Raw genomic sequence first — 25919 nt, 5'->3', positions numbered from 1 at the left:
TAGCAGAGAGCTAACTGAATTCCTTAATAAAACAGAAAATGGTTATCTAAATTACTGTTTTTCAGCCATGCCTTGGCCAATGCATGTGAAAATTATAATCAAAGAACAAATTAATTTCTAATTGCACAAGAAACTGGTATGTCAGTGGACTCTTACAGGTACAGTGACTAAACATGAAATTGCTCAAGGCAGATGTGACTCCTTTTTGCTACTGACTGATTTCCATGAAGACTAAGGGAGCTTGCATTTCCCAAAGAGGGTCAGATCAATGAAAATATTAACCCTCAGACATCCCATAAAGGAAATTCCTGCTCTGTATTGAAAACTTTGTGTGAGTTGAGTAAGACCAGCTAATTTACATCAGTGAAAAGTTTATGGGCAGAGAGACTGTTGTGAGCTGCACCATTCTGCTTCTCCCGCACAGAAGTAGCTGCATCGAGGGAAAAGTTGCAGGGAGCAAAAGTAGTCAGGTCTTGGCTTTATTCTTAATGATTTACTCTTAATCTTTATGCATCTTTGAGGAAAAGTGAAGAATTCTTTGCTTTTTACGTCTTCATTCATTGCAGAAGTATATAGTTCTACTGACCTCCAAAAAAAGGAATCATGGTACAGATCCCAAAGTGAGATGGGGGCCATGTCATAACTCTGGGAGCAAACATCCCAAATCAAACACACAATCTGTTGCCCCAGTCAAAGTACTCAGCTAAGGATGAGAGACAGTAAAACAGAGTTGTCCAGGTTGTCTAGTTACCAAGTAGAAGGCAGGCTTTATTGCTAGTGTGCCGAGCCAACTAAAGAAGTAAATGGAAGATTCTTTCATAATGAACATAGGCAAGATTAGGAAGCTGTAGTTGCTCAACACCCTGAATTCTGCAGTGTTTTAGCTTTTCAGATCTTGATTTTGCAAATTTTATGTTTTCCTCTTAGCTTTCCATATCAGGTAGATCTGGATTTTTCTGAGAATAATGAGAGAAGATTATAATTACTAAGTAGTATTTTATTAGGATAGAAAATACTCCTCTTGTGACACCATGTCAGAATGACATTTATATGCATCTTTGGTGGAGACAACATGACGATGAGGCACAGTTGCAAGGTATGAAAATTTTGAGAATAAACTGAAGGCTTCTTCTATAAGTTACACAGAGTACTACATAGTAGTGGAGCTAGAGCTGCAGCTATCAGGCTGTTCTGTGAAAAATGTTTCAGTGAGGATGCTAAGGAAAAAAGGTCAAGAGATACAAGAATTTTTAGGACTGGAGTTGGAGAAGAGATGGGGTTCAACTGAGGTTCACTGGAGAAGGAGTTCTGTTGGTTTCACTGGACACAGAACCCGACTTCTGGAGAATTCATATACACAGACAGAATGACAGCCATAGATTGTGCTGGCTCTTCTGGCTTAGCCTTACAGTTAAAAAGACAAACTTAATCAGTAATTATGTGCTGCAAGACATTTGTTGTGACACGTTAGGTTAATGATCCTCTTCTCTTAATTCTTTTAATCCTCATCTTACTTGTGCCCTAGTTAAAATGAAAGATCTCGAACGCAAATTTGGCACTTTATCTATTTGTTTATATACAATAGTCCTGCATCCAGGGATTTTGTTGTATTTCAGGCACCAACAAAATGTGTAAATTTGAATCCAGCTACTTGCTGTACCAGTCTGGTATTTATATCAGCAAAGCTGCCCATAAGGAGACTCTTACCCTGCATTATGGACCACTCTCTTAATTGCACACTTTTTCCTTCATTAGTTACTTTCTTCAGTCAGCATGCATGCAAATATATTCATAAACATTGTAATACTGTAACTTCTGTATACAGAACAATACCCATCAGTGGACTTGGAAAGTTTGTCTGTTGTCAATAGGAAATGTCAGTGCTTATTAAGCTCATGAATGCAATGAAACGCTGGGACCTCTTAATGCATAACCTTCTGGGCCTGCTTATTAATGCAAACCCACTAGAAAAATGTCTCATGAGAATTTGACCTTTCCCAAACAATAAATTCTTATTCATGGTCAATTAGGAGGGTTTCCCTCACTTAAAAAAAATATAAGAGGACCAACTAATTATATATCTAAGATAAAGTTGTTGAAATGGCAGTTGATTTTTTTCTGATAAGTCAAACCTTTCTATTTCACTCCCTCAGCTGGGAATAAATGCCTGCATGCAGCACACTTATTACAAAGATTTAATATAGCAATGTGCCCAGGAAATTGCCTCTTAATTTCGTGTTTACACATCTTTGCCAACAGCAGTTTAATTTTAGATATAAAACTCTCCTCAGTACAATATTTTCCTGCCTTATCCATGTAATACAAAAAAACATCTGCAGAGTTCAGTGAACATCTTTGTGGGAGGGTAAGTGGTAGCTGAGTTAGAGCTGAGTTTTTTATTGCTTTCAACATTTTTTAATTCCATGCCATTGTTTAACCTTCAATATGGTTACTCTGGGGGTATATTTGCATTCAGCATCTTATTTTGTGCTCTCTGTGGATTTCCTACACCTGAATGATAGTGTTGTAGACCAAACTGTATGCTGAAACTAAATATGCTGAGATTAAGAATGTCTAAACTGTTGGTGTTTGTAGCATTAGAGGTTTCATAAAGTAATTGTCTATGTTTCTTCTAGTATTCTGCTCTAAAATTCTCATCTACAAGGCAAACTGTGTGAATTTTTACAAAATTGCTTTATGATGAACCATATATATATATGCACATATAGAATCATAGAACAGTTTGGGCTGGAAGGGACTTTTAAAGGTCATCAAGTCCAACCCCCCAGCAATAAGCAGGGACATCTTCAACTAGATCAAGTTGCTCAGAGCCCCATTCAGCCTGACCTTGAATGTTTCCGGGGACTGGGCTTCTACAACCTCTCTGGGCAACCTACTCCAGTGTTTTATTACCCTCATCATTTCTTCTTTATATCTAGTCTGAAAACCAATATATATTGGGCTTATATACAAACCCAATGTTTTAAATGCAGAGGGGTTGGGTTTTTTTCATTCCATTGATCAGCAGGTTGAGGGAAGTGATTCTCCCCCTCTACTCTGCTCTCCTGAGACCCCACCTGGAGTACTGCATCCAGCTTTGGAGCCCTCAACATAAGAAGGACATGGACCTGTTGGAGCGAGTCTAGAGGAGGGCCATGAAGATGATCAGAGGGCCAAAGCAGCTCTCCTATGAAGACAGGCTGAGAGAGTTGGCATTGTTCTGCCTGGAGAAAGAAGGCTCCAGGGAGACCTAATAGCAGCCTTCCAGTACCTCACGGGGGCCTACAAGGAAGCTGGAGAGGGACTTTTTACAAGGGCATGTAGTGACAGGACAAGGGGGAATGGCTTTAAACTGAAAAGGGTAGATGTAGATTTAGATTTGATATGAGGAAGAAATTCTTTACTATGAGGGTGGTGAGGCACTGGCGCAGGCTGCCCAGAGAAGCTGCGGATGCCCCATCCCTGGGAGTGCTCAGGGCCAGGCTGGATGGGGCTTGGAGCAACCTGGACTAGTGGAAGGTGTCCCTGCCCATGATGGGGAAGTTGGAACTAGATGATCTTTAAAGGTCCCTTCCAACCCAAACCATTCTATGATTCTATGAAATGTCTAGGTCTTCTTTGCTTCATCCATAGTTTTTAACTCCTTAGGATTGTTTTTATCAAATTCTCACATAAACAGTGGGAAAGCTTGGCAAAACAAGTTGCAAATCATTTTGCTGCTGATTTCAACATGTCACTCGTGTAGGCAAGTCTTGCAGCAGTAACGTGACATGTGTTAGTGCAACCAACAGAAGGAGTCAGTAACCCCTGGTTTTGGGACTGGTGCTGTGCTTCAGCAAGCACTCAGCAGCCTTGAGGTGAGCCCATTTACTTCCACCTTGCAGGGGACTAACACCACCTCTGCAGTCAGTCACTGTCTGCCTAAGCTGGAGAGACAGTGGCTGGTAAGAACTGGCAGCTTATGAAAATAGATGTTACGTGCACAGAGACCATCTTGGTATGCCCTCAAGGCATTTTAAGTGACTGCTTGTAATAAGAGGATGCCAGAAGACCTTTGTAGTGCACGTATAGACTATATATACAGACGTGTATACACAGCTATATGCCAAATGCATAAAGTATATGGTTATTCTGCTTCGAACTTGCTGCAATTTCAAAGTCATTTCAGTGCTTCTTTCTCCTGTAGTTATCTCTTTCTAAAATCTAATCTGCCTAACAAATACCATCACGATCATATGCTAGAGTGTATGTCGTCATGCTGAGAGAAGGTTGGTTTGTGGAGCTGCAGGTTCATCCCATGAGTAGATCATCCTGCATTAATGCCTCAGGCACTAATGCTAAGAAATCTGTTCTGAGTTCCCTTAACTAATAAGTGACTCTCACTCCTTATCAGTGTAACAAGTAACAGCAAGAGCTTTGTAAACAGAGAACGTCACCAGGCTCTTTTTTTATAATCTCTCCATATCCTTGATTACACAAGAAACACAAGGACATGACAAGAGAAAAGCATCTCAAGTTCTCAACAAAGTATTAGGGCATCAAGCTGTGGTGCAGCATTTGGTGTGACGAGCGGTGTGCACAACCCCAGGTTCCATAGCAGCAGTCTGCTATTCTTTTTTGGCTGCACTCTAGGACTGGAGGGACTAGGACTGTAGCCCTTGTATAATACTGCCAGCAGTGCAAATTACATACCAACACATAAATACCAACAAATAAAAGGACAACTGTGCTACTTTAAATAGGAATTTGCTGCACCCACTTTGTGGTCCTGTTCTGCTTCCAGACCACCCCAGTTTGGCCTTGCAGTAAAGGATAATGCAGCAGCACTTGGTCTTTTCCTGCATCCCATCCAACACAGATGCTTCATATTAGCAGTGTACTTCAGTCTTTTCCAGAATTACCAGCGCTCTAAGCTCACTTGTTATTTTGTACACTTTGGTTATGGACAGCCACCAGGGAGGGTGGGAGGGAGGTGGGAGGAGCTCAGCATGTGAAAGGCAAGGAACTATTTTATAATCTGGCAGAAAGCTTTTCCCCTAAGGGCCATAGGACTGGGCAATCCCGATCCTCAGAGTAAAGCTAAATATCCTGATCTCTGTTGCTCAGGTTTTATGCTACACAGTTCAATTGATTTCAATGAGTTCACTAATAAATATTAGATTAGAACTCAACCCTAAACATCAAACCCCAAATAGGTGAAATACAGTCTCTTACCAAGTGGGAATTTTTGTCATGTAAATAATTCTGGTTTCCAAATATTCTGCCAGTTAAAATGAGGCACTCGGGGAAGACGTTTTCATGCATGCAGATGAAGGCAACAAAATTGACTATAAAAATCTGCCTTATCCAATACAGGAAAGGGATACTAAATATTGACAGAGATGAGTGATCTTCAATAACATACCGTCAGCCAGCTAGAGTTAAGGGCAAAACAGGCACGTGCTGTGGCATGTCCCTGCTCTGCAGTTGCCTCCCCTAAAACGTGGTCTCTGGAAAACCTTGGCAGCACCCAGCCCCTAGTGATTTGTTCCAATATGTCAAAGTATTACAAAATGTCCATAATCATCAGCTGTCCAAGACAATTTAGGAACTGTCTTTGATGGCTGTTCTACTTAAAACTGCAAGATAACAGAGGAATCCTGCAAGAACATGTAACAGTAACTAATAACCTGGTCTTCAAAAGAGGGGGAGCATCCTGCAAGGTAATTGCCTTACAAACTTGCAGTATTTTGTCCATCCAGAAAGTAGCAAATGTGGAAGGTGTCCTTTCCCTGATTACCCTTGTCAGAGTAGTCCATACCTTGTTTCTCGAATGCTTTTTCGTGCATAGCTATGAGAACATGCACTGCTGCTGTGATAAACTCTGCTCTAGCAAGAATTTGCCTGACATTTCTCAGCACCTTGCTGAAATACAATTTAACATGTTACTCAATACCTGTTAAAAAAAGTCTTAAAATACATTGTGCTTTCAGACGGCTTTATTTGTAACAGAATAACATGCACTAGGGATTGATGTAGTGACTGCATAAATAAGCAGATGCAGTAATGATCTTTCAGCATATCCAGGTTATGTTTGGAAATTATTTCTAGAAGTTCACTTCCCTGCAGAACAGACCAAAAAAAAAATAATCTAGTGCTTCCCTTAGCCAAGGCATGCAAAACACTTGTAAGGAACGGAAAACCTTTGAACCGAGAATGAGAGGGATGCTCCAGTAACACCATGTTACTGGTATCCCAGAGTAAAATTCACTGATCCTTCTTCACCAGAGCCAGAACCACACCGCCCTTCTGGTAGTGTCAAACCATGACACAATGGAAAGTGTTTCCCTTTTTCAGAAACCTTTAATAGTCCTTAGTCCAATACTTGAGCACCTCAGAGAAATCACAGAAATCACTGAACCTCAATAATGCTACAAAGAACTAAGAGGTTGATTTAAGTAGCAGAAATTATGACAGGAGGAAACCAGGCATCTTACATAAATTTGCTATGTTCTGAAGTCAACAGAATGATAATAGGTACTTCAAAAGATCCAGCATATGTTTGGATGGTTTTCTTCAAGTGAGATAAATGTCTCTCTTGACTAAAAAGGGAACAAAGATGGCTGGCTTAAAGGATGCATCTCGCTTTTAAATGCCTCCTAGAAGTGAGAGCAATACTACCCAAAGGCATATTCCTAAGACTTCTAAGAAGATTGAAGCAGAACCAAAAAGTAAAACTAGCTCTCTCACAGCCTGCTCCAATAATTTAAACACTGCTTGGTCTATTATGTGTTTTATTACTCTTGATACTATTTAGTATTTTATATCTTATTTTTTAATATTATAATATTCATTATTTTTATATTATTAACTTATTTTATTAGCATGCATTTTATTTATCTCTTTACACTACTATCACTGAATCATCATATCTGTACTACAACATACATAATTAAACAAATACTAAAGGGGGGGGAGGAATATATGTAGCAGCTCTTAACATAAGTCTATGCAAAGTGGTAACCAGATGGAAGAAGATTTTTTTCAAGCATCTAATTCTAGTAAAACCACATACGTGCCTTAGAAGAATTCTTCGCTAGTTTAGGAAGTGTGGCCCCAAGAATGGGGCTATATAGAAAATAATCCACATTAGATCAAGGCATTGTATCTGCAGAGGGGAAGCACACAGCTAGTACATGCCGTTAAATTAACAGTGTCAAGAAAATAGCTATCTCTTATTAAGATTGTCCTTGTTGAAAAATGTACATTTGTTCCACAAACCAGCAATACAATAAGCAGAAGATTGGGCTGCATACATTTAGAAGCAAGGAAACAGAAAGGGACACAAAGACCGTTCACGGGCAACTCCTATGCCATGGACAGAATAGTTGCCACCTTCTTCAGTCCATGTTACGCCCAATGCAAAACTGCGCTCTGCTTTAGGACTTTCCTTGGCCACTGGGAGGAAATTAGTGCGTAGGGAATAGAAGAGTTCATTAGTTGGAGAAAAACTTCTTTCCTATCGGCTGATAAGTGGTTTTGCTTGCAGGGGGCATGTCCCACATGAAGGACCCACATATGTATATCACTGGAAAAGGACAAAGTTGTCAGTTTGGGTAGATGTCTGTTCCTTGGAGGCCATCACTTGCTGTGAAGGCATGGTGCTCAGGTAGCTGCAAGCCAAATTCAGAGTCTCATTCATCATGCTTTAGATTTGGATTTCAGTTACAGCTATCACACAGCCTAGATATGTGCCAAGCCCCAGTGGGGACCTCATAAAAGTTCAGCATCTGGATCGAATGGCTGCTTCAGGTGCAACAGATGATTTCTTAAGGCTTGAATTTGCTTTCACTTGGTGCAGTTATCTTTGGAGTAAATTGACAGTTTGCATCTGAAGAGGCTGTACTGTTTTTTGTAACCACATTTTAGGATTACCAGCAAATAATAGCTGTAACCTCTCACAAAGGGGAACAGAATGACTCTAGCTTACAACTGATCTGAACAGACAGCTTAAAGCTGCAATCTACTCTTTCAGTCAATACAAACTGACATTGTGATTATGTGCCTTCAAAACGAAAATGCACTTTGGAATGGCTCAGGAAATATTTACCAAGTGTAACTCTTATATAAACACAGCACCCACAGAAATCTCATCACTCAAACATGTGGATGAGGTGGTTGATTCCAGTACTTCTTTGGTGATGGAAATAATATTTTCAAGTTTAGATAGTGTTAAATCTTGTTTTTAAAGATGTTTCAGTGGAAATACAACAAGAATATTGTTTCCATGCTTGATGTTTGTTATGCTTGCTTTTCAAAATAGCTATTTGTTTTACCCCTGTTTTTCTGCAGCAATTAAGATCATGGATGAACCAGAATCATCAGGCGATGACATTTTGGTTACAGAAAGCACTTACGAAACGTTGCCTTTCTTTATTGGTTCGAGCAATCTCTCTACCACACCGCCTGAAGATGTTATTACAGATATGCTACCGTCAGCACCAATGCCTGCAGCAACCAGCCCATCCTACAGCCACACTGAGATCATCAAGCAGTCCCTTGAGGTACTGGATTCCTCAGTGCCTGCATCTGAGAGCGTTCCTCCCGATGGCGCTGAGACAGGAGTGCAGGACATTGCTGCCGAGTTAGACCACGTTGTGATGAGCACAGCAGCGCTAGATGAAGTGGAGCACGGCAGCGGTTATATCTCTGAGCCTGCAGAAGCCACCCCAGCTCCTACGCCGAAGTATGTAACTACCAGCTCCATGACAACCGCGGCCAAAGGCAAAGAGCTAGTGGTTTTCTTCAGCCTGAGGGTAACCAACATGCACTTTTCAGATGACCTCTTCAACAGGAGCTCGCTGGAATACAAAGCACTAGAACAACAGTTCATGCAATTGGTGGGTGAAAAATCAACATGAACACCACATGCAATAATCAGGCACAGTTTAAAGAAATACACTGAAGAGCGCGGTATTTTAACAATATCAGACCCTACTACAATTCAGTCTAATAAGTTGTATTTTTAAAGGATCCATAAGCCTGGCATGCTCTCGGGGTACGAAGAAAGAGTTTATGAAGCCAGTGATGGGAGTTTTTACTTATTCAAGAGACTCCAGATATACACCTGGCATGTAGTTTATTTGCCTTTTTCTTAGATTCACGTCAACAGTATAGCAGTGCTGAATACATCCGAGGCTTGTGTCTACATGCTAGATTTAAAATTAGGCCTTTTAAACTATATAATAGCTTAGCAAGGGGAATGTGATTAGATATGGATTTTCTCTACGGGTACAATAGGGCAGCAGGTCAGCTCAGTAACATGCCGATTATGCTATGCTCTAACCTGCCTGGATTGAACATTTGAAAATAATTAAAGTTGGCTCTTGAGTAAGGTGATTTTTTTCTCTTCCAGATGAATAAACTCCCCAGCTGCTGTGCATTTCATTACAGGGAAAATTGCTGCCCATCCATCTCAATACATTATACAGAAATATGCAAGAGTCCAGAAGAAGATAGTGCTAAACAGAAAAATGAATTTGGTGGTGGAGTTTAACAATTGTATTAAATTCAAAGACATAAGTGTGTGGTGTGTGTACTTGATAATGAAAAGTGACTATAAGAGAAATCAATAGCAGGTAGACATTGACAGTAAGTTAAAATAAAGGCAAATTTGTGTTTTTCAGCTACTTCCATACCTCCAGTCCAACCTTACAGGTTTTAAGCACCTGGAAATACTTAACTTCAGGAACGGAAGTGTGATTGTGAATAGCAAAATGAAATTTGCCAGGACAGTGCCATACAATATCACAGAAGCAGTACACTGCGTTTTGGAAGATTTTTGTGATGCTGCAGCTCAACGCCTCAATTTAGAGATTGACAGCTATTCCCTGGATATTGAGCCAGGTAAGATTGCATTACTAGTGTATGTGCAAAATCAAAACCAAGCAGATAATCTTTTCCAGATTGCTACAGCTTCAGAAGTATTGCTGTTTTGGAAATAACTATATTAGCAATAGCCTCCCAATGAGCAGAAGTAATAAGAAAAAACAAGATCATAGAATCATAGAATTGTTTAGGTTAGAAAAGACCTTTAAGACCATCAAGTCCAACCGTTAACCCAGCACTGCTAAGTCCACCACTAAACCATGTCCCTAAGTGCCACATCTACACGTCTTTCAAATACCTCCAGGGATGGTGACTCAACCACCTCCCTGGGCAGCCTGTCCCAATGTTTGACAACCCTTTCAGGGCAGAAATTTTTCCTAATGTCCAATGTTGCAAATTACGTTGCAGACATATTTTCACACTATAATGAAATGCTGGGTGGAAGTGTTGGTCTGTGCATGTACACCTACTGCTTTTCAGAGACGAATATAGTGAACTTAAAACTCATTCTAGAATAAGGGCTGAACAAAGACAGGTGTAAAGAATGCTCATGTGCCGTTTACAGGAGTGACTTAGGCAAATTGTGCACCCAAGTACGTAAATATAGTTTCTGATAATTTTTGCAATGCTGTAAGCAAACCATAGTTTAGAGCTTCATTAAATCTTTTTTTAAAGGGCTACAGATTTCAGGACTGAAGGAGGCAATTTCTAGGAATAATTTGATTCTACAGCTACTCACTGACCACAGCATGGCTATATGTAGCACTCCATAGATTTGTAATTACAGAATCCTTTCTGGATTAATACCTTTCAAATAAACCTTTGTCTGTTAAACAGTAAAAAGACAGTAATACATCTGGATGGTATTGTAACATCAGAAGCTTAGAGTTTTCAAAATCTACATTGTTTTATAAAATTGAAGCCTAGATCTATTTTCAGGTTCTGGTAACTGTTTCAGAGCCAAATTTAATTTCATTGGCATGGAGAAGAACAATACTGATTTGGTTCAGCTGCCTTTTTATGTACATAACTGACAATTCCAGAACAAAAATCCATTTGCAATTTATGCAGGCAGTTCCTATTCTGTTTTCATTTCACATACCTTCTCGTGGCCACTAAAAGCAGAGATAGTGGGTGGTCAAGAAAGTTAACAAAATCGCAGTGTTCAAACTATCAAATACTGACATGAAATACTGATATTTTGCTGAATAAAGTATTAAATGAGTTCCCTGGAAAGAGTGAACTTTGGACCACTATACCTTGTCTGCTTTGCTAGTAAATTTTTGATAAATAAAAATTAAAATGGTAAAGTTGCTAAAACGCAAACACAGAAAAATTTAAAAATCTTTCATTGTCATCCATATCAGCTGCTTTACTGATGTGGTATTTCAACATTAATTCAAGAAAACAGTGTCACAATGAGTTTGTTAATGGGGCTGTTCTTTCAAGGCTTATGAGCAGTAATAAAATGTCAAAATAGAAGAAATTATGTTTAGAAAGCCAGTGTATTCCCAAGCAGTTGTTTCAAAGCCCGACGGTCTTTTCACTTGAGGGAAAAAAAAACACAACAACAAAAAACCACAACAAACCAAAAAAACAAAAAACAAAAAACCCACAACAAACCAAAAAACAACAAAAGAACCCCAATCTGTTTTGAAAATTAAGATAATTAAGCAAATTTCTATTCGTTGTGAAAGTAAGAGCCATCTAGTGGTAATGATGTTATACCAAATTGAAACACTGATGGGAACTGACAGTCCAAAATATATACCAAGGTTCAGCAGCTGCAAAGGGTTGACTGCATTGATCATAAGTAATACCACAAAGAATAACATGGCAGGCTTTTAAAAATACCTGCTTGCATTATTTTTGTAATCTAAACAAAGTGAAAATACAGCAAAGATGACAAACTATGGCAGGTAATTAGCCCAACACTTTAAGGAAAGTGAGACCACATTGTGCAAACTTACAAAAAATGACACTAACACAGCAAAATATTCATGCCAAGCTCTGCTTGTCAAACAGAAATGTGCCAAGACCTTCTAGCTTCTGAAAACTGCACACAACCCTGGGTAATGCTTAGACGGAGCCTGTCTCTCCTAACTAGTGACGTACGGAATTAAACTCTCTAACTCAAAAGTTATAAAGTAGGTATGTTTATTGCGCGCAGATGCACGGAGGATCCCTCCACCACAAGCGCGCATGTCCGAAGTGACGAACCATCTCATATTTATACACTAAAACAAATGAATGTTCAATTGATGCCTATACATATTCGTTACCTAAACCGCTTACTCTCGCTTCTTATGTTAATTAGCTTATCAGTCCTTTGCCTGGAATGTGGTGGTCTTGCAGGTTTGCAGCTAATTCATGTCCTTGTCGACCATCCGGTTTTCTTTAGCGAGGAGATTTAGTGCTCCCTCTAGATAACACTGGAATGTTTCTCATCCTTTTTTATAAATAGCCCCTTTGTTAGAGGAAGAAGAGTAGGTATTTCCTTAAAGCTGTATGGTTACGTGACCAGACACCACACCCATGACCAGTCACCATACCTACATTCCTTGAGCAGACACATACAATCACAATCGATGTTTATTCTCCCTATTTCACACTATTTCTTCATATCACTAGCAGTATCAGTCTTTCTTTCCACGGATAGAAAGGTAAACTGTGACCATCAAAACTGGGGAGAGACTTGCAGGAGAACATGCAGTTAATGCAGCTGTTACTGTTTTAATCAAGTACTCAATCATACAAACTCCTTTATTAACCGTTTTTCCTTTGGAAGCGTTCTGGTTTTGCTTGGAGTGCAATTCTGTGTGGGGTAAGAAAAGAATCAGTAAGAATCCCCTTTTGATTTGCCAGCTCATTTTGTTTCGTTAGAGACTAAACTTTGTAATTCCTAATCAGTCGTATCAATGACTAGGGCAAAGTACTTGGAATATATATATATATATAATTTTACAGATAACCAAAGGTTTGCCTGACAATAAAGTTACTTGTATTTTATTGTATTACTTTGATGCCCAGTTGTTAGAGTTTACATGTACATATATTTGCAGCCCAGGAGCAAAGTATGTCCCAACATCTTTATGCTGGGCTTTACCACGCAGTGCGCAGGAAAATGACAAGGTCGGTGGTGCAGCCCTCCCCCTCCTCATCCCATCAGCCCAAGCTGGGCTGAGCACCACGTTAAAATGACTCCTGGGTCTTTTTTTCACATTTCTAGTAAGAAGCAGAGAATGGGAAAAGAGTGGACTTGTGTGACAGCTGAACTCAGGACTTTAAGCTCTCTCTGATTTGAGCCTTCCTGCCAACATCAGCGGGCTTATTTCCCCTTAATCTCACAGAGGCATCCCTTATTAATATCTAAAAAAAAAAAAAATATTAAAAAAAAACCCCAGCAAGTTTTCCCAAGGCTAACACATCACCTAAAAAAAAAAAAAAAAAAAAAAAAAAAAAGACCTGCAAGCACATATTTTCTCTAGATCATGCCAGTATTTCTGGGCTGCAGTCTTCATAGTACTGTGCAATATTCAATAATCTAACTCCCTACCCTTGTCATGTCCTCAATTATGTGTTTAAGATCATTACAGCTGAAACGATTTCTTACACATACATAAGACTGTAACAGTATCCATGAGTATAAAACTAGCACTTACAGTAAAAAAAGGGACAACAATATCCAAATGTGAAAATTCTTGTCAGTGAGATGAAAGTAAAATCACAACTTAATAGTGATGAGGTAGACAAATGTAGAAGTAAATATAAGCTCGCATGCTTGCTGTGTTATCTCCAGAAAGAAGGACCCGTGTCTTTTCATGCTAGATGACATCCTCCTATTAAACGCACAAATAGCAGGCTAGTAAATGTGAATTGTTTTCTCCAGCTGACACAAAGCCTGCCAAGTTACTTTCGGTAATGCATGAATTAACGATTTACGCATCGTTTACAGCCGATCAGGCAGACCAATGCAAATTCATGGCATGTGATGAGTTTTCCGAGTGCATAATGAACGAGTGGACAAAAGAGGCTGACTGCCTTTGTAAACCTGGTTATGCAAGCCGAGACGGATCACCCTGTCGGAGCCTGTGTGAGTCTGAACCACATCTTTGCGTCAATGGTGGGAAATGCGAGTTAGTTCCAGGAAGAGGAGCTGTCTGCAGGTAAATAAATGGTGCTTAAGATGAATGCTGCTAACAGACCCCTGATATGCCTATTGCATGAACAAGTAGGGCTGAGTATATACTTTTCAACAGCATAAACTATGCTAACAAGCCAAGACCTCAATATTCAGACACTTTAATCTACATTGCAATACCCTTCTTTAGTATAAATAGTCTCACTGTGGATAAATCCATTTCTGCCTGTTAGTACACACAGAGCATCATGATCTATTTATTTTTTAGAGACGCTTTAGAAATTTATTAGAAATTCAGCATCATTGGCAGAGATGACACGTACAAAACCATGCGCTCTTTTCAGATTTCCAAATACATTTTGGAGAAATGAAAAAACACATTCACAGTTTTACCGTGGGTTACATAGTAGTATTTTAAGAAATTGCATTTTTCTAAGATTATTAAAAAGGAAATCTATATTCTTATAAACATACCTATGAGCACTATTCTGATTCTCGACCACCCAACAAAGCACATGAAGGCTGAAGCTGCTTTCAGGGCTTTCTGGGAAAGACTTGAAGATTAGCAGCTCCTCCTAACTGCAAACACACTCTGTAAGGATTTTTACATGAAATTATGTTAAGCACATATTCAGAACTACCACAGTACTGGAACATATTAATTCGCTTTTAAAAGTATCAAATTTCACCTCATGGTAAGACTTGACTACCCAGAGCACTGTGAAACTGTATACTAGACTGGCACATGGTACTTGACCAGCCACGTGTACAAGCAGCAGACAAGTTATAATTTTTGCTCTTAGTATTACTTGCTCTTAGTTTATTCACCCCTAATACTGACATTACAACGTTAACAATATGTCCTTTAGTGTACTTCGGATTGATGTCAAAAAATAAGACTACTGAGGAAAATTACTCATATGATAATTTCACTGTAACAACATAACTGCTGTTACTCATTTTCTGCAGCGGGCATCGCAGAAATGATAACGCAAGATTATATTGAATTCACCACAGGTACTGCTAAATTTCTGACTTGCAAAGCCATAGCAGTGCAGCTGCGGTATTTTGTATTGGAAATCAGCCTGCGAGCTAAGGAGGTCGGTCCTCTTCGAAACTTTACTGAAGTAGAAAAGGGTATAGCCTACTCGAAGACCAAAGCATGAGGGAAAAAAACACCTCTCTCTTTCAGAAAAGCTCTTATTTGATGTACAGTTACCACCAAACCATAATTTGGAATGATAAAAGTATTAAAAATAATAAATGAAACTCTGAATTATAGCAAGGTACGAACAAGCTTACCACAAGTCTCAGACTGACAGTGTGTGCAAACTTGCAGAGTCTGCAGAGAGAAAATGATGCCCTATTATTTGCTTCAGTCAAGCGCTCCTTTTGCTTGTGAATTTACTCAGAACCACGCTAGTTTTTCCACTGACTGGAACCCTGGTGTTCTTATGTAGAATAGGGCCATCTTCTCCTTTGTTTAAACTGAGCTATTTGTAGTAGAATTCTTATTTCAAACCTCACTACTCAGACTGAAATCACCAATGAACAGAACATCGGCTTCAAAGAAGTATTTAGATATTTCTCTAAAACACACCTGAACTTGTAAGGTTCTAAGCCACAAATATTATTTCGTCTTCACCCGTGGGGCTAGAAATTTGCCAGACATGTTCCAAATGCATCATGTCCTTAAAATCTGGAGGTTGGCAAAGAAAATATCGGTGTCTTTTTATATAACATTCACTCTCACGAATCTAAGAATATTATCTTTCCTCTATTATCAATCACGTTTTTTCATACATAACAATTAATTGTATTGGGAGTACTGTCCTTATATTTAATTGCAGATTTTCCTTTGAGGTACTCTATATTTTCTGCCTTCAAGTTCTGTACATTATCCTCTTCTTCTCCCTATTTTAGATGCCCGGTACGTAGACACGAGCTTTACCAAGGACAGCGCTGTGCAAAATTTGCTCCAGAACCCATACAACCCTTCATTTTTAAACCTCTCCTACTTGGCTTACTAAGCCTTGTTTTTCTTTTCATCATTTTAATTTTTAAGTTAAGAAGAAAAAGCAAAAGAAACTCTAATCTGCAGTAAGCTGCTCACAATCTTTTTCTTCACATTTCAAAATATTCCTTTTTTTCTTTTGCAATTTAAAAACTTACCTAAACAAAAATGTTCTGCATTGTAGAAGTGCTACTCTCAACAGCTGCAATTCAGAAAATGCTGTAAGGATTAACCCTGTTTTTGAACATGATGAACCGATAACTAGCTTTTGTCAAACGGCTTGCAGTGTAAGTGCTTGTGTCAGTTCCACAGAGATCATTGATCACGAAGCATTACACGAACTTGAAAACACAATTCAGCATGGAGGTAAAATGCATGGAAATCCTTTTTTTACCCCTCAACATACAGCCCCACCTCACATAACAGGTCCATCTTCATGTATTAATCCTACAACTAAATCACATTTGATTCTAACCACTTGCTTGGCTATTTCAGAACTAAAAATACTAATTAATTTATTTGCTTTCCACATTTACTGCTGTGTAGGTTTCATAAACAGGACTGTTAGAACTGCTTTTCTTACAGCTCTCTTGCATGGCTTTGGTGGTCCCTCCTATCCGAGTGCCTTTTGTGCTTTAGTGAAATAATTAATCTGGTGTTTTGATTTCTTTTTTAAATGTTGTAGGTCACCAGACCAGTTCACAAAGCCAAGACTGACAAGTTAGTCTCCGAAATTAATTTCCAGCATCAGCCAGACAAAACCAAGGTTTGTGACTACTTTCGAGAACTTTAAATGATGTTTGCAATTAGTATTTTACACCCATCTTAAAGAAATGTGTCTGTGGGTAATTGTAGAGCAATAAACAATAACTTCCATTGCAGCTGATCTACTTAAAATTACTACTTACAAAAACACTAAATATTTTATGAACGGAATAAAATGGCACATCTGTGGGAGAAAACCAGGCCTGCATCATCTAGACTCTACTTGAATTGTCAAAAGTATATTGTCAGAGCTTTTCTCAAAATCTAGTCAAGGGAATAAATTTAGTGAGAAGTGAGGCAACCACAAATGGGTTTAAGAAAAGCTAGGTGGTTTGGGCCACTTTTAACCATTCCTTAAGTTTAAAATGAGCCCTAGTGTTGAACACATTTTTAATCATTTGGAAAAAGTCGATAGAGGAAGAAAAACGTACGTAGAACAAACACAGCTTTTGTTAGCTGAAACTAAGAGCACCACTTCCATAACACAAGGTGGAAAACACCTTACAGGCTAGGATTTTTAACACAGAATATGGCATCTGAACTGAATTTTCAGAAGGGGGTGGATACTGAGGATTCTTATGCCAAATTGAAAATTCCAGTCTTTCAATTCCGATTTGCAATGTGTAATGGCAGCAGTGACAGCTTTTTAGGACATATTATCTACAGTAGTTACAGGTCTTATTTCTAAAGGCATATATGAAAATAAGCATAAAATTCCAGTAGAAGCCAAAATAACCTTTGGTTTCCTTGGAAGCATGAAAAATGTCTCCAGTTTAGTTTAGGGTCACTACACGGAAAATGATTGCAAAATCAGAAGGGTTTCCTTTGGTTGGGGTTTTACCCAATTAGTCATCCAGGTACTAACAAACAACATTTCATGTTCAGGAGAAGAACTTGCTCTTCCTTCTGAGTTCAGTAGAAAACACAAGTTATTGCAGGCAGCTGAAAACCCCAGCTGCCTCTCTACATGGTCAGGTCTCTGGGAACTTGGTGTGCCTTGGTCCACAAGTAGTGCAATACGAGTGACAAAATGACTGGGGCAGTCACCTTTCTGTGGGCTACGGCAGAATGCAACAATGAGCTGGAGTTTACGCATTCAAGCCGATCGGCTCATTCAGACTGAGGCACAAGGCCAACAAGTCCACATTCAGTTGGCCTACCGCGCTTGACAGTCAAACATGCCCGAGTTTCCAAAATGATGCGACGCTCTGCTGCCCACCTCCCCCACACAGGTGCTCTCTGTGGCTTTGAGATGAAAGCTGAAGACACAACCTCATTCAAAACGCAACTTTTGTAACACCTGCTGCCCCTGTTAGTGACCGCGCTGACTGTTCCCTCTTCTGTGAAAAAGGTGCTGAGAAATAAAGCACACAGCTTGACGTAAGACCCTCACAGCTGAAAAGCAACCTGTGAAATCCGTTATTTTTCAGTTGATCTAATGGATGCTAACCTATAAACATCATTTATTTGTGCTAGTACATGGCATGGCTGAGTGGGCTTCTTTTTCAAGATGTTATCTGGCAAAATTCAGTAATGGATCTAACCCTTGGGTGGGGGTGGGGTGGGGTGGGGGTGCAGGGAACGGATCTCCTCTAAAGATTCTTCACAAACTTTTCTAATCTTTCAAAAGAACTGTACTGCAACAGATACCACAGAAAATTGGTTTTAACAAATTTAGATAAAACAGTACAGCAGGGGTCCTCAAACTTTTTAACTAGGGGGCCGGTGCGGATGAAGTGGCAGGAGGCCATCTGCGGCTGCTTGGTTTCCCCCCCAACCCCCCACGGGGGGGGGTCTGTAAATACCGGGGGCCGGATTGAGGACCCTGGGGGGCCATACCCGGCCCATGTGCCGTAGTTTGAGGACCCCTGCCTTACAGAATCCAGAAATATTTGACACAAAATAGCCCAGAAACATTGGAAACGTAGCACTGGGTAAGAGGATGGTAGAATAATTTGTTTCATAAAGCTGAATGTAATTGGTATGGACAAAGACTGCTACATTTGATGTAATTCGAATGAAGCCTAAAAGTCATTATCAAATATTCCCAAGATATATGTAAAATGCATCATTCTTTGCTCATCAAAACCAGTAACTAACACACAGCATGATCCTCTGAAAAACTGACTCTCAACCACCAAGCAAGATAACTGACATTAAATCTGAAGCAAAAAACGAAACTGCCATTTGTTTCATCCTCACGTCAGTCACTTGGATCATCAAGCAAACAGTATTTTGGATTAAACCAACAGAACAATACAAGCTAGCCTGTTAGATCTCCTCCACCAATATCAGAGATTTAGTGCTTCATTACCAGGATCACAGAGGAAAGAACACCTAAAATACCACACAGAGATGGAAGTGGTGTGCTCTTAGTTTGAGAATGCCAGGCGTCGGGTTTTATACATTCACAAGTTCGCATGGCACAGCTGCCACACTTACACTTAAAACTATGCATAGAAGCTGAACATCCCAAAGATCATTTTATCCCAGGTCTGCTGTGTGACGCTTGTAGATACTTTAGATATGACTTCTTTTCTAGCACACTGCACTGTAATTATTTTAGTCAAAAACATGGTCTTCAGATTATGATGGTATCAGCGGTACTTGCTTGTTATTTCACACAGAAGCACAGCACTGTTACACCACGAAGGAAAAATAATAACTTTACTCTGAACTCAGTAACTTAGTATGTAAAAAATAACTTCAGGATTAACTCAGTTCTTCTTACAATGACCTGGACGTTATCTCAACAGATTTTAGTGAGGCCTTGCCTATTAGCAGTAGATAAATAATGCATTTTCAAATTCACAAAAGCTATTCAAATGTCTTATGAGAGTTTCTCTTACAGGTACTCAAAAAAGGAGGTCTTCATTATCCAAGACTGGACTTCAGGTTGATGATGCATATGGAAAATATTCAAGGATTTCTAAGGATATAACATTTCAGCTTTAAAAACAGTACACATTAAAAAAAAAATGTTTTATTAAATAAGAACAAGCTGACCATATCTAAAGTTTGCCTAGTAAGAAGTCACCAGTGTTAAGATGCTTGCATTAAGCATCCAGTGCTTACACACCTGAACTGTATTTTTATTTAAGGGCTGAGTGCTAGAAATAGATTTTGCTGACAAGTGACTTTTTTCCAATATTGTATGTCGCAACCATTCCGATAAAAATGTCAGGGAAACTTTATCACATTCCTCTACCTTTTTATGAACCTTCCTTACACACACTCCTGTGACTGGCAGACACGGAAATAAGACCTGTCATTGACCAAAGGCCACATTAAAAGCATTTGGGAACGTTTTCATTCTCTCCCTGCAATGCTCACATTGCAAACCACACAGAAGCTGGGATTATTTTTTTTTAACCGTTTCTATGAACATCAGATTCCTATTTTTCTGCTAGCAAACACATTATGTACACATATGTACACATACACTTCACTGCTTAACTTCTGGTTAAACTGCCAGGTTATCCCAAAACTTCAAACCTTTTGCTGAGGCACAATACCTGCAGTTTCATCTTTTTAGAACATGAGATTTAGGTTCACGAGCACCCCCCGAGGCAAGCAGGTTACAGTCTTGCCCGTAAATGCGTACACTTTAAACTCAACATACACACAAACAATTTTTAGAGGTTATTATTAGTGTTTGTAGAAGAAATCTAAGCAGACAATGGGTGGCCATTAAGTATTTAATAGGCTTAAGAGTTCATGCTCTATGGATCCACAATCCTGATTCAGGTATGAGCATTACTTTACCTTGAACATCTTTTTCTTGAGTATATCTCCATCTATATGCTGCACCTGTGTATCATATCCAGGCACTGTTTGTTGCTCGGTGCATATCGCAAGTTGTACTTACAGCTCAAACTGAGCTTCTGCAACATTCACGACTACGCTGGACGACAGCTCCTCATTCAGATGTGAAACTCTCATGTATTCAGGACAGTAGCTGGTTTTAGTGACAATTCTTTTTACTTTGTACCACACAGTTACCACAGCGAAGACCGAACTTTAGTTTACCTTATTACGTACACTCAAAAGAACTGTTTATGAATTCCAAACAATTAACTGCACAGATTTGCCTGCAGAACCACCAAAACTGGAGATTGTGTACAAATGAAGGCAATGCACCAAGAATACAAGGTTGAGTTTTTACAGCTGAAAAAGTATTTTTACTTACTTTATTTAACTAGGAAAAAAAAAATATAAAAAAGAAACCTAAGATGTGGTTTTATAACACTTCAGAATAAAACTCTACTTTAAAAGTACTTCTTGCAGGGCACCAGAAGTCACCCCTGCCAACAAATGTTAGCTTTTCACTATTGCTCATGTAAGTTAAGAATGCATTAAGAATGCTGACAGCATTCATTTTTTCCATTACAAATGTATTTTTGTATGTGTTTAGTACATTTCAATTCATGCTAGTTATCAATAATCAGATTAAAAAGTAAGTGATTTTAAAATGTGTATTTTAATAATGATTATTCATTATTGTATTTATCACTCTCAACTATTAATTACCAAATATATTTGCTGGACGTAAGCCTTTTGTATTTCAATAAAATATAATAAAAATATTTACTTGAAAATTTCACAGAGAATTGAGCTGGTATTTAATCTCACACTAAAACACATCATGTTATCTTAAAACTGATGTAAAGCTACAGCTGGAGATGAAAGCCATAAGGAAAGTGAAACAAAATTGCATCTCCTAGATATCAAAGTCTGAATTATTTCACTCTTCTTAAATTAAAAAAAAAAAAAACAAACAAAACCACCAACCCAACAGTCTGATTTGTCCCTTAAGACAGGAAAGTTTGATAACACTTTTTATAAAAAACCAAACCAAACAAACAAAAAACCCCATAACTAAAAGTGACACCACATCTCCACCCCAAACAAAGCTTTTCCTGCAGCCCACAAACCTGAAGCATCAGGAGTGGTTTCACTAGTCACCAAGTGTTATATCTAAAATGGAAAAGATGCAAACAGCGCACAGCACAGCAAACGATAAATACATTGGAAGTGATAGCACTATAGGTTAAAAAATAGTAATAAAAAGATACTTGTTTCAACAAATACTGAGAAATGACGTATGAGACATAAATGGTAACAAAATCAGGATTTTTTTAATATCAGGATGTTATTTTAGAGGAACACTTACCTTAGAAAATAAAGACCAAGCCTCTACTAGAGTAGCTTTAAGCACCATAAACATCTGATAGAAAAGCACCAGACAGTTGCAGCACAGAACTCCTTTTATCCTTCTCATAACTTAATTTACCCTTACTTATTATGCTTTAAATCTTTAAAGACAAAATGGTAATGAGATACAACTGAGATTTCAACATGGAATGTATTTATTTTTTAAAATTTTCAGTACAGTATTAGGAGGTAATTTAAATACTTTAAATAAAGAATGTAGAGAAAAACCCAAAGGATGCAACTAAGTAAAGAAAAACAATCTTATCAGTGGATGAAAGACAAGTATTTAATGACTTTGTGATATTCGAAGTAGCATTCTCTAGAAAATTCATATTCCTGGGTCACCTAGTCAGGAATGTAGCCTAGCACGGTGATTCTCTTCCTCTCCTTTGTTTTGTGGAGTGTTTCATGCACAAGAATTCAACTATAACGGACAGCTTCACTGAGAGGCAGGAACATTTTTTTTTTTTTAAATCAAACACACAGAACCAAGCCAACATGCTTACCTCATCATTTTGCTTCCAAAAACAATTGAAATTTTCCTCTATAACCATAGATCAGAAGGGCATTAAGCAATACCGCAATCCTACAGATCAACCCCCTCTTCTCCTTTTTTATTTTATCTCCAAATCCACCAACAGTATAATTATCTGACACGGTAGATGGGACTACAGAAACAATTGGCAAGCAGCTGAACATTGTCTGACATGTCAAAAAAAAAAAAATCTGAAATGACTTGAGAATTAATTTTGTGCACAAAAAGATCAGTAAAAGTAAAAGCAGATGCTGCTTTTGCTGAAAAGAATTTTTAAAAAGACAAAAAAGCAAGCCTGCTACTGTGCAAACGAAAATATCCTGATGTTTTGAATGCATCTTCTGCTTGCCTCAGGCATACCACTGGAGCAATGCAGAGAGGTGGGAACATCTCATTTGAGAACATCCAGCCACCAGTTCCTCTTCCACTATTTCAAAGTCAATTTTATTTTCCCGACAGGTCATATTTTTCAGTAATTTAGTTAACAAGCATTCTCATACACCCCATTCTGAAAAATAAATTTTCTTTCTGATGCCAGGCCAGGACATCCTGGCATAATCAAAGGGACAGACTGGAAAAAAATCAGTTAATTTTTAGTTCCCCACAAGTACGTTTACACATACATACACAAAAAAAGTTAAGCATGTATATGTGTATATACATATACACATACACTTAAGTATTGAGGTTCTTTGCTTACCATGTTCAGTCTCAGATGACCTCTTTTATATTACCCCCCCCCCCCTCTCTCTCTCTCTCTCTCTCTCTCTAAACTGAGACAGAATGTGTTAAGTCAAGAAGCTAAATCCAGATAGTAATAAATACAGGGTAGGGCGTCTCAGCCCTATCAGTTCAGTGATTTTTGTTCCTTGTATTGCATGAATGACCATAGCTTCTTGCAGTGCCAAGTTTCTAGAGGCTGGAAGTTCTGAAACTTTGGTTCCAATTCATTCACCACTGTACAGGTTTGCACACAACTTGCTAGCCAGCAGTCTGATCCACCGCTTTTGCCTTCCAGCCAAAAATTACTGCTTCAGTGAAGGATTTGGGTAAAAAGAAAACATTTTCTCATTCGCAATCACATGATGAAAAAGTAAGAGTAGGTACACAGTGGAAGCTGAGATTCCCTGATGCAGCGGACTCATATGGAGTTAATGTGTTAACCAAATATCTCCACATGTATTACAGTAAGGAGTGCATTTATAACAAGCAAACTGTGGCATGCAACCGCAACCCAAGGTCAGCAAAGGTGTATGCATCAGGAGCTCTCTCTTTCTGTAGCCTTCTTGCTACAGAACCGTATCCCTTGAAAGTTCAATTAAGTGTATCTATGCATTTAAAAAAATAAAGCTTCCGAGAGGTTTCAAACTGAGTAAACAGTGAAGAAATTATTTTATAGCTTAAGCAAACTTTATCAATTCATAGAGCAAGGCTTCATTTTGAAATCAGGTTCAGTAAGTAGTTAGATATCAAGCTACTTGTATTTCAAAATCCTATCAGAGAGATAATAAATAATCAAGTTTACTTTGTTGATATAATGGCCAGCACAGTGAAACTGTGTTCACATAAGTGAACAAGATGCATCCTAAAACTGCGAGAATTTAGTAATTCCCACCCACAAAACCTCCCAAAAGAAACTGCTTAATATGGGAACAGTTATAGGCTATGAAACTTGATAGAGGTGATTAAGGTAAAGCTCAGTGTCTGAATCACTACCATATTCCAGTATACTAAAAATTGTAGCTATTTCATCAGCACATAGTATTAGGATGATGCATTATATTACTGGACCAAGTTTTTACACGGTCTAACAAAAGGTACAGAACTTATGCATCTTTTTACAATTAAAATAAACAGGATATCTGAGGCTCAAGCCTCAATATTCAGTGAAGTTATACCACCACCAAAAAAGCTGAACACATTTCCCTTATGCTATCCTTAATCTTACATGCCTCCAGATACAAGTCTTGGACAATTTTGCATAATATACTGAAATTACACTAGCTGGATAAACAAATTGTCCAAACATTCCTAATGGAAACCTGGTCAGAACAATAAAGGTCTAAAGGAAATTTGTACTTAAAGAGAAAAAGAAACTAAGGGAGAAGTGGTATAAGCCCTAATGAGCAGTACATTCTTTGAGTACCTCCAGTATTACACGGTATTGACATACATGAATGCTCTTCTCTGAATGTACAGAAAACCCCTTCTCTTAAACCAAGACAGAGAATGCATTAAATAGGACTTTATGGGTCTCAAGTTTAGGAGGATTTCCCATCAGTTTCTGAAAAAGTCAGTACAGACACTAACCAGCCTTCAAATCAGGACATAAAAATGTCTCAGATTATATAAAAGTATACTCCAACTTCTCCGAAACAGAAGTCAAAGCTAAGGCCTCACAATTCCAGTTATTAGTAACAGCATACCCTCTTTACTAGGGTCACCACTAGAAGCCAACTATTCAGTGTTTTAAAGAGGGGACATTATAAAAAGGCGGTTGCAATACAGTTCTTTGTAATATGTACCCAAGTACAGACAAATTGCTTAGAAGAGTTATAACAGAAACTGTTAAGGAAAACGCAACATATAAACAAAATGCAACAAACTACACTGAAGTTTCTTCAAGGTCCTCATACCTAGTGAAGGCCACTACACAAATTAAACATCATAAAGTACAAATTAACAAACCACATGATTAATAAAATCTGTTCACTTTATATTAAACATCTCTAATACGATTCTAGAATGTGTACGTCCTCTGTTGCGCAGAGGAACTCTTCCCTTTGTATCATGGGCAAGGGTTCTCATCTCAAACGCTACGGTGCAAAATGACCATTTATTTCAACAGGTTCTGCAGCATGGCTGTAGCGTACGTAGGACGAGCCTGTCTGCTTTCAATTGCATTTTGAAGATACTGGATACCTCCACAGCGCTCCCAAATTTCTTCAAACTGTCTCGGCAAAATTTCAGCACCTCGCTTTCGAGTTAAACCAGTCTCTTCAAGATTAAGCTCACACATATCCATATCATCCTTACCTGGAACGGCAAAGGGAAAAAGAAAAAGCTCTTACATCATCAAAGGTCCCATTAACAAAGATTAGATCTTTGTTAATTATATTTCCTCTGTCAAGCTCTAGTTTGTTAATACACCAGAGTTTACTGGGAAATCAGTCCTCAGACACAGATTATTTTTGGGTTTGGGTTGTTTTTTTTTTTTTTTGTGTTACATACAGAGCAGAAAAGCACTATCAGAATAAAGTAGTATCAGATGTTGCAACTGACAAAATTGTCCTTAAAAAGGGAGCAAAAAGGAACAGAAAAGATCCGCATCTTGATACAGTCTCCTTAAATCCACTACGGGATGACAACCTGCATTTGTTTTA

General features: G+C 38.5%; 2 protein-coding genes across 6 annotated transcripts in view; one reads left to right on the top strand and one right to left on the bottom strand.

Annotated features, from left to right (window-relative positions):
* Positions 1-21398, top strand: part of IMPG1 (interphotoreceptor matrix proteoglycan 1) — a 66868-nt gene extending 45470 nt beyond the window's left edge. Inside the window, exons 13-19 of one of the 2 annotated variants that reach the window (XM_027790814.2) lie at positions 8332-8879; positions 9666-9885; positions 13823-14033; positions 15932-16108; positions 16207-16388; positions 16708-16788; positions 19639-21398. In XM_027790814.2, the coding sequence (XP_027646615.1) occupies positions 8332-8879; positions 9666-9885; positions 13823-14033; positions 15932-16108; positions 16207-16388; positions 16708-16739 (1370 nt within the window). In that variant the 3' untranslated portion in view covers positions 16740-16788; positions 19639-21398. The remainder of the gene's footprint in view (positions 1-8331; positions 8880-9665; positions 9886-13822; positions 14034-15931; positions 16109-16206; positions 16389-16707; positions 16789-19638) is intronic. The other variant, XM_005240284.3, reaches the window with a different exon arrangement.
* Positions 21399-22133: 735 nt separating this feature from the next.
* MYO6 (myosin VI) overlaps positions 22134-25919 on the bottom strand; it is a 118502-nt gene continuing 114716 nt past the window's right edge. For all 4 annotated transcript variants that reach the window (XM_055810319.1, XM_055810320.1, XM_055810322.1 and 1 more), the window contains one exon: positions 22134-25572. In XM_055810319.1, the coding sequence (XP_055666294.1) occupies positions 25373-25572 (200 nt within the window). In that variant the 3' untranslated portion in view covers positions 22134-25372. The remainder of the gene's footprint in view (positions 25573-25919) is intronic.

The sequence above is a fragment of the Falco peregrinus genome, chromosome 7 (assembly GCF_023634155.1).
Source record: "Falco peregrinus isolate bFalPer1 chromosome 7, bFalPer1.pri, whole genome shotgun sequence".
NCBI classification, from domain to species: domain Eukaryota; kingdom Metazoa; phylum Chordata; class Aves; order Falconiformes; family Falconidae; genus Falco; species Falco peregrinus.
This window is presented reverse-complemented; position numbering and strand designations above follow the sequence as displayed.